The sequence below is a fragment of the Pteropus vampyrus genome, unplaced genomic scaffold (assembly GCF_000151845.1).
Source record: "Pteropus vampyrus isolate Shadow unplaced genomic scaffold, Pvam_2.0 Scaffold10, whole genome shotgun sequence".
NCBI classification, from domain to species: Eukaryota; Metazoa; Chordata; class Mammalia; order Chiroptera; family Pteropodidae; genus Pteropus; species Pteropus vampyrus.
This window is the reverse complement of record NW_011888791.1, coordinates 15,170,285-15,178,899: the sequence shown is the minus strand read 5'-3', so window position 1 is coordinate 15,178,899 and position 8,615 is coordinate 15,170,285. Positions and strand designations below refer to the sequence as shown.

The 8,615-nt window shown below is 37.3% G+C and overlaps 1 protein-coding gene across 1 annotated transcript in view; it reads left to right on the top strand.

Moving 5' to 3' along the window:
- The window catches only part of FAM177A1 (family with sequence similarity 177 member A1), a 19,378-nt gene continuing 10,763 nt past the window's right edge, over positions 1-8,615 (top strand). Inside the window, exons 1-2 of the mRNA XM_011376723.2 lie at positions 1-243; positions 5,688-5,861. Coding sequence (XP_011375025.1) covers positions 85-243; positions 5,688-5,861 — 333 coding nt within the window. The 5' untranslated portion in view covers positions 1-84. The remainder of the gene's footprint in view (positions 244-5,687; positions 5,862-8,615) is intronic.

Here is an 8,615-nt window from a genome sequence, read left to right as displayed (position 1 = left end):
GGGGCGCGGCGCGAGGCGGGCAGTGCGGGTGGGTCCCATTTCCCGGCCGCGGGCTCTGTCTACGACTGGGCCGGGGGGCGGAGGATGGAAGTGGCTTTATCCGTCACTACGTTCTATCTCGTCAGCAGCCCTGTGGCGGCAACAACGATGGACCCAGAGCCTGTGAGCCGTGCGGAAGGCGGAGAAGCAGTAGCAGCCTCAGGAGCTGCGGCCGCCGCGGCGTTCAGGGAGTCGGAGCGGCAGGTAGGTGAAGCCGAGGCTGGGAGAGCCCAGCCTCCTCTCTGCCTTGTCTGCCTGCTGCCCTTTTGGCCTGCGGGCCTTCCTCCGAGCAGGCCGCCCCCCGGAGGTGCTTTTCGGGGTTCTTCCTCAGTACCCCGCCTCTGCTTGGAGGAAGGGACCGCTCACCAACCCCTCCTGTGGCAGCGCCGCGGACTCTCGGGCGGCCTCGGGTTTCTAGGGGTGATATTCCAGTTTCGGGTCTGCAAACGTGAGAAGGCAGGCGTTTCCCCGAAAGGTGGCCTTCGTGGCTGGAATCCAGGTGACGGCGGCTTCAATCACCTCAGTCTCGTGCAGGCGTCAGACCTGGCATCTGGCCTTTTCTTAAGTAATAAAAAATAAGTACTAAGTGTTTACAGGTTTTTGCATTCCTTATAACTTCTGCGTGAGGTGGGCATTATCCCCATTTCACCTTAGTGAGGTAAACTAAGGCGCAAGCGGCACTGTCACATAAAATGTAACCGAGCCTTATTGTAAATTCTACATTTTGTAGTAGCCACATTAAAAAAGTAAAAAAAAAAGTGAAATTAATTTTAATATTATGTTGTTTACCCAATTTATCAAAAAATTTTAACATATAATATGAAGTGAAATTAACATTAACTCAATTTATCAAAACATTTCAACGTGCAATTAATATGAAAGTTATCAATGAAATATTTTACATTTTCTTTTTGGTACTAGTCTGAAATCCTGTATGTATTTTTCACTTACTGCACATCTCAGTTCGGAGGAGTCATATTTCAAGTGAGCATTAGCCACGTGTGCCTGGTGGTTACTGATTTGAACAATGTCAGTTTAGAGAGTTAGGTAAGGTTTTGAATTTGATGGTCTGTAGTAGTTTAGGATCTTTGGCCAAGTCAAACTGATGAAGAAATTGCTTTAGCTGAAATCAGCTTAGGAGTATAGTTTTATCTAGTAAAAACCTCGAGTTGCTCCTATGTAGAAATCTTTCCACCCTGCTTGAGAATGAAGCCTTTTCAGTAGGTTCATTTTTGAGACTTAACTACTTGAATGGTAAGACATTTTCCCCAAACTACAGAGCCCCAGAGAATGGTGCCTGAAAGTGCATATAGCTCTTACAGATGTAGTTTGCATTTACAAAAACTTTTTCCGCATACTAGTCTTTATGTGGAATTTCCTGTTTTTTTTTTCTTCTACTTAAGAAAGAGGAAGGTAACCTGTAAGAAGGAATTCAGGGACAATGCTAATTGATTAGGAAGCCACTTTTCAGTTGACACCTGTGGTTGACAGGTTCACTTGAACCTTTAAGTTTACAGTGCTTGATGTGTTTTCCATTTGGTTTTTCCCTATGTTACTATAATTGTTTTCATCACTACTTAAGCTTCGAATCTGATAACAAAATAAACATACCTGTATGATTTACCAGATAAATAATTGAGGAAAGGCTCTTTGTTTTGGCTGTGTGATATTATGTTATGTTCTTATTCTTGGTTAAAAAAATAAGATAAACATTGAAACAGTAAAGAAGGCCCTAGAGCAAAAAGTAAAAAGTCATAGAATCCTCCCATCATCACCTATTCCTCACATTTTCCAAAAGTGAGTTTCTGGGTCTTCTTTCTGGGATTTCCTATGCATACATAATCTTTCTTGTTAAACACAAGTGGATTCATACTACACAAACTATTTTTCTGACTTTCCCTTCTTGCCCCCATTCACATTCCTGAAGCAGAAACATCTCTGGGAACCCCAGATCTAGGTGTAGGGGTTTGACCACAGTAAGAGGGAAGAGGTCAGTGAGGTGGACACTTGGATGAAAGGATGCCATCCTGTACTCCTTCATTAGTTTGTCAGAACTGAGAAATCTCAAGTGCCATGTGGGCAAGGAAATAAGAGACAGGAGCTCGAGTCTGTGTTTAGAATTAGACCTCAAACCAAGCCATCCAGCAGCTTTTCTGACTAGACTTTTAACCAGAATCTCAGCCTCAACATTATTAAAGGAGTTAAAATTTCACTACCACTCATTTATTTAGCACCTCTGCTACCAAGTGCTTACAATGTGCCAGAAGTTACAGGCTAAAGGATTTAATAATGAGGGATACACGTTGTGCCTCCTTCTATGTTGCTAACCACCTAGTTGGGGAAGGTGTCACAGAATAAAGTCCAAGTGTAGTACATATTTTAAAGAAGTCGTGGGTACTGTGGGAGTATATAAAAAAGAAAATTGCCATAGAAAATGCACTGAGGAACAAGATAAGCAGAATTACAGATTGAATAACCATAAAATGTTAATGGACATTGCATCTCATGATTTCCTGGTGTTAGGGAACTGTCTTTTCAGATCTTTGGAGTTTGTTAAAATGGGATTTGTGTAATCGACAATAAAAATTTTGTTTTAAGGTTTATTATTTATCTGTAAAAATCAAACATTTGCAAAATTCAGAGAATAACTTTCATTTATAATTGTTGGAAATTTTGTACCAAATTACTTTCTGGTTAGTTTTACCCATCAATACCTCCTTTAACTGACGCCCCACCCCACCCCAAGTAGAAGTTGGAATCACATGTCATAGATTGTCTTTCACAGATTTTTTACTTGCCAATCTGGTTCCTTCTGATGAGGGCTTGACAGATTTTAGCCTATGGGCCAGATTCCACCAACCGCCAGTTTATATAAAGTTTAATTGGAACAAAGCCATTATGTATTGTCCATGGCTGCTTTCAAAGAGTTCGGTAGTTGTGACAGACACTATACCTGCAAAGCTTAAAATATTTACTTTTTGGCCTTTACAGAAAAAGTTGGTTCACTCCTCCTTAAGATGGTAAAACTTGGGTTTTACTGTATCGAAAATTAATATAAAAATTTAAAAAGAAAGCCCTTAAATAAATCTGTAATAAAAATCTTTATATACAAAATGTGATAATTGGAACAAATAAAATGCCATTTTTAATTACATATTATGTATAGAGGATATTACTCAAAGTTCTGTTTATATTCAACTAACAGGTATTGTAATAAAAAATATGAATCGTGTTTCAGTCTTCCCTTTTGTAGATATTTTTTTAACTGGAAAGAATAGAGCTGAGTCAGTTAATGGAGATAGCAGCTAAGTTTGTACTAGTTGTTATGACCCAGACAAGAATGTTTTGATTTATTAAAATTGTCTAAGGAAGATAAAGTAGTTGAGCCAATGAAAGACACCCCTTCTTCCTTTGTATCTTAGGAAAGAAAAATTAAGCCAATGAGAGATTGCTAGAGGGAGCAGTGAAAAGCTGCTTCTGTTCTGATGGGAGTGGAGTGGGAGTGGAATGGAGCGTGGTGATGTACTGTGAAAGGTCTCAGCTCTATTCACTGACTGGGACTGTTGCTTTAGCATCAGATCCATACAGTTAGTATGACTGGAGATCTAAACCAGCTCCTCTGATTTTCCCTTGTCCATAAGGGGAGCCAGAAAGTCATGATCCAAAGGAGACATTGATGTCAAGACAACCACAAACCAAAACTTAAATCAAGGGGAAAACAAGAGTGGATGAGAATGGCTCACTGTGCCTAGGGATTGGGGATGGAAGAAAAGTGGCCCGTGTGGGCTGTATGTTGTCCATTTTGTTTCTGGACACAATAAAATGGGCTTGTCTTCCTTTATTAAAGGCTGGGTTTTTTTCTAACCCTCAGGACAGACTAGAGAAAAATTGCAGTTTCCACCACCCCCCCAGGTTAATCTGTAGATAGCCCATGCTCTCAACATTTTCATGATCTCAGTTTGCTATATAACAGTTACAGTTGCTGTCAGTGGACCACGCGTGTAATGGAACAATACGTCTATTATTTGGGTTGAATATACCTGGATTCAAATCCTAGCTAATGACCAAATTTACCTATGGAAGTGAGGGACAGAAAAAGAACCATATCTATATTCTAAGAAAGACCTTAGAAGATTAAGAGGAAAGCATGCATAAAAATAGTTACTTAAACTGGCATAACTGGGCAATTCTAGTCCACTTTTTATTAGTATAATGCCATCTCCATACATGCAGTTCAAAGAATGTTTCTAGTGATTGAACAACAGTTATGGCTTTAAATTATGTTTGGTCATATCTACAAAGAAGAATTTGTATAGAGGACAAAATTTTTGAACTCTGGACTATCTTAGAGAATCTCACTGACATGGATTCTAATCATGACAGTCCTATAGTCCTGTATCATTTTGCTTTGGTTTAATTTTAAAATTTAACCAGTAATACATGAACATATTCTCATCACAAAAACAAAACAAAATAATAAAATACAAAAATGAATAGAAAGCCTTTTTAACCGCTCCCTTATTTGTACCTTCTCCCCCATTTTCGTACCTATCCCCAGGGGTCACCACTGTTGCAAGATTTTTTTTTCACAATTATTTGTACTGGTCCTTCTTGAAAGCTTCAGATAAGAAGATTCAATGAGAGCTTTCTTCAGATTTTAAACTTGAGGCAGAATGACGGGGAAGAAAAGCTCTTCATCTTCTTCCACAGTATACACTTACTCTGAATTTGGCACATGGCTATGTGTGTGAGGTAAAACTAGTATTTATCCAGGAGTAGAATTTGGACATAATTAGAATTCCCTAGATTACATATTATAGTTTTAAAATTCATAAAATCTTTTTACTATCAGGAGAAGTCTGTTGTCACCTATATATTACTAAGAAGTCTGGAAGTTCAAAGATACATCACTGATGGCTTGCTTTTCAGATCTGGTTTAGAAATGAGTTTTATTTGGCCTGCACAGTGCTTTAAAATTATTTTTAATTTAATGTGTTTAATTGGGGCATGCTTTTTCCAAAGGGTCTATCCGTCTTTCCATCTTTAGCTTTACACATTTTTGGTACCTGTTTGACCCTAAAAAGCATTTGAATCTGGGGCTACTGTTTTGAGAAAAGGTGCGGTTCAGAGTTAAAGTGAACTGGTTTGGTTTTGCTCACGCTTAGCTTAGATCCAAAGACTTAGGAGAGTTCCCTGGTATAAATGGGTACTTTATTCTACCTATCCATCCTACGTATATGTGCATCTATATGATTTTCCTTTGATATTACACATTAATCTTGCCATAATTAGCATTATATTTTAAAATGATGGCTGTCCAACATGTCTTCACATATATTGCATTGGAATTGATATAACTTGAAGTGTGGTGCTTGATTTCTTAGCTGTTGACTTAAACAAAGTTTAATTGATTAAGTTCTATTTTTTTCACCTTGGTAGTGAGTATGCACATATTTGCTTTATTATTAAACTCTTTTGAGATGCTGTTGATACTCTTATGATTGTTTTATTTTTTAAAAAACCATTTAAGGATTGGCTTGTGTTTCTTCATTCCCTAAAATAAAGCAACCCAGAAATTTTATTTTTTTGTTATATAAAAAAGAATTAATCTCAAAATTCTCATTTTCTTAATTTATTATTGGCATTAGATGAGTAACGAAAGAGGCTTTGAAAATGTAGAACTGGGAGTCATTGGAAAAAAGAAGAAAGCCCCAAGGAGAGTCATCCACTTTGTTAGTGGTGAAACAATGGAAGAATACAGCACAGACGAAGATGAAGTTGATGGCCTGGAGAAGAAAGATGTTTTGCCTACTGTTGATCCTGTGCGTTTGATACTGGTGACCCTTTTGTCAGTGGGTTTTGTTTTGATTGATGTGTTTCCCCTTAAACATTGAATGGAAGGAGACATTTGAGATTATATTCTGATTATAAAATTATGCATTATCTACCAAAATTATGATTTTGGTAGAAAACAGTATTTTTATACAATATGGGTGGAAATATTTCCTGCATTTCAGAAGCATGAATAGTTTTTGAGTGTCAGAGTTCTTTGTCAGTGTGGATAGGTTTCCAGACTTATCTTACTAGAGTGCTTGACTTTCAGTCTCTTTGAATTAACTATGTTACCATTATAGTTTCCACCCAAAACTTACAGTTGTTAGTTCTTTTTATAAGTTCTGATTAGAAGTTAGGCATGTATAGTTCTTAATTTTATATGCCTCACTAGCTAAATTTAAGAATTTTTAACTTATAAAAGATGTGACTATAATATCATAAAACTAGCTGTATATTTTTAAAAATGTAATGTTGCCTTTCTAAGGCATTTTAAGAGTTCACTTGATCAAATATTGACTGATTTTTTCTAGCAGGTACTGTTTTAGGCACTGGTGATAACAGTAATGAGCAATGTGAATTTCTGCTCTTATATGCTAGTGGGCAATGAATATATACTGTAATTATCAGACTATGAAAGTGCTATGAAGAAAAAGTAGCAGGATAGAGGATTGTTAATTTATATTTGATTCTTAAAATGTTATTACTAGTTTTTCATCAGATTTGGCTCTGAATAAATTTTGGTTATTAAAAAGGAATCAAATCCAGATTCCCTACTATAGAAAATATTCAAAAGACTGCAACATATTCTGAAGGGAATTCCAAACCCTGCAAAATATTGCAGAAGTGTTTCATGCAGTGGAAGTATGATTGGGATAAAGGTCTTTCTTTTAAATTACTTTGTAGGGGTTCTTATTTGTCTGTATAAATTTGTATGCATATGTATGTTTAAAAAAGTCATTGTCTCAAAAATTGCCCTCTTTACGTAGACACTAAGTAATAAAGGATTACGTAGAAAAAAATGCATGCTTAATACTTTCCTAAAGATTTCTTCCGTTTTTAAAGCTTTATTGAGATACAGTTCGCTTAGGTTAGTTTAGGCTTTCTTCTTTCTTAAATAACTATGAATTTCTTCTTAATTTTTAAGCAGTGCTTTAGTTGTAGGTCATAAGTTTTTATATGTTACATCTTCATTTTCATTCCTCTCAAAGTTAACTTTTCCCCTTTGATTTTTTTCTTTGACTTTTTGGTTATTTAAGAGTATGTTGTTTACTTCCCACGTTTGTGAGTTTCCCACATTTTTTTCTGTTATTGATTTCTAATTTCACTCCATTGTGGTTGGAGAACATACTTTATATGATTTCTGTCCTTTTAAATTTATTGAAGATTGTTTTGTGGCCTAGCTTGTGGTCTGTCTTGGAGATTGTTCTGTATGTACTTGAGAAGGATGTATATTCTGTTGTGGTTAGGTTGAGTATTCTATTGATGTTTGTTAGGTCTGCTTGATTTATAGTGTTATTCAAGTCTTCTGTTTCCTTGTTGATCTTCTGTTTAGTTGTCTTATTCATTATTGTAAATGGAGTATTGAAGCCATCAACTATTGTTGAATTGTCTATTTTGCCTTTCATTTCTGTCAGTTTTTGTTCTGTTGAGCCCCTCTATTGACTTTTTCATTTCAGTTATTATACCTTTCAACTCTGGACTTCCCATTTGGTTCTGTTTTATAATTTCTAACTCTTTATTGATATTATCTATTTGATGTAACACTGTTATCATACCTTCTTTTATTTAATTATGGTTTCCTTAGTTCTTTGAACATACTTATAAAGGCTACTTTGAAGTTTTTTGTTAAATCCAACATCTGGTCATTCTCACAAGTAGTTTCTCTCGCCTGCTCTTTTTACTGTGTATGGGTTATACTTTTTTTTTAATGTCTCAATTTTTCTTTGGAAACTGGACATTTTAGATATTTAGTACCAACATTGGGTACTGCCCCCCACCTTGCGCCCAGGATCTTGACATTGTTATTTGCTTGTTGATTTGTTTAGTGACGGCTGGATTAGTTATCTGCTGCAAACTAGCTGGCATCTAGTTTCGTCTGTATCTTCATAGAATCTAAGAATTTTCTCCTAGTTATTCACCACAGTCTCCACTGATTTTGAGAGCATCTTCAGCTTGGACTTTTCTACCTCTGCTGCCAATGAAGTCAGTTCATTTGGAAAGAGATTAGGAGCTATGTTTTATGGCCTTCTTTTCCCCCTTGGCAAAATTTCTTAATCAGAGCTTTGAAGTGGGGGAGTAGGGAAAGTGCATTTCTCTCTGAGTGACACCCCTACTTCGGGAACTGAGTATTTGGTAGAAGAGGGGAGCAGTAGCCTTGGATCTTCTTGGCTCACCTCTTTTGCGTGAAACCACTGCCTTTTGAGCTGGGGAAAGGGTGATTAGTGCACTAGTATTCTCATTGGCACCACGCCTGAGGCAGAGCCTCCATTTCGTTAGTGGGGGCTGATGGAGGAAGGGAGCCCCTACCAGTCAACTGTACTCACCTGAAACTTAATAATAGACAACTTGTGGGCAGGATGAGAAGTGCTAATTGATGTTCTGTTCTTCCAGGAAGAAAGCCCTCTTATTGGGAGCTGGGGGTAGACGAAGTCCTGTGTTCTTGGCAGTATGAGTCTGGAGTTGAGTTTCTACCTCACTTGGCTGGAAAGGCAGTGGGAGGGAGTGATCTTGGTTCAGTTATC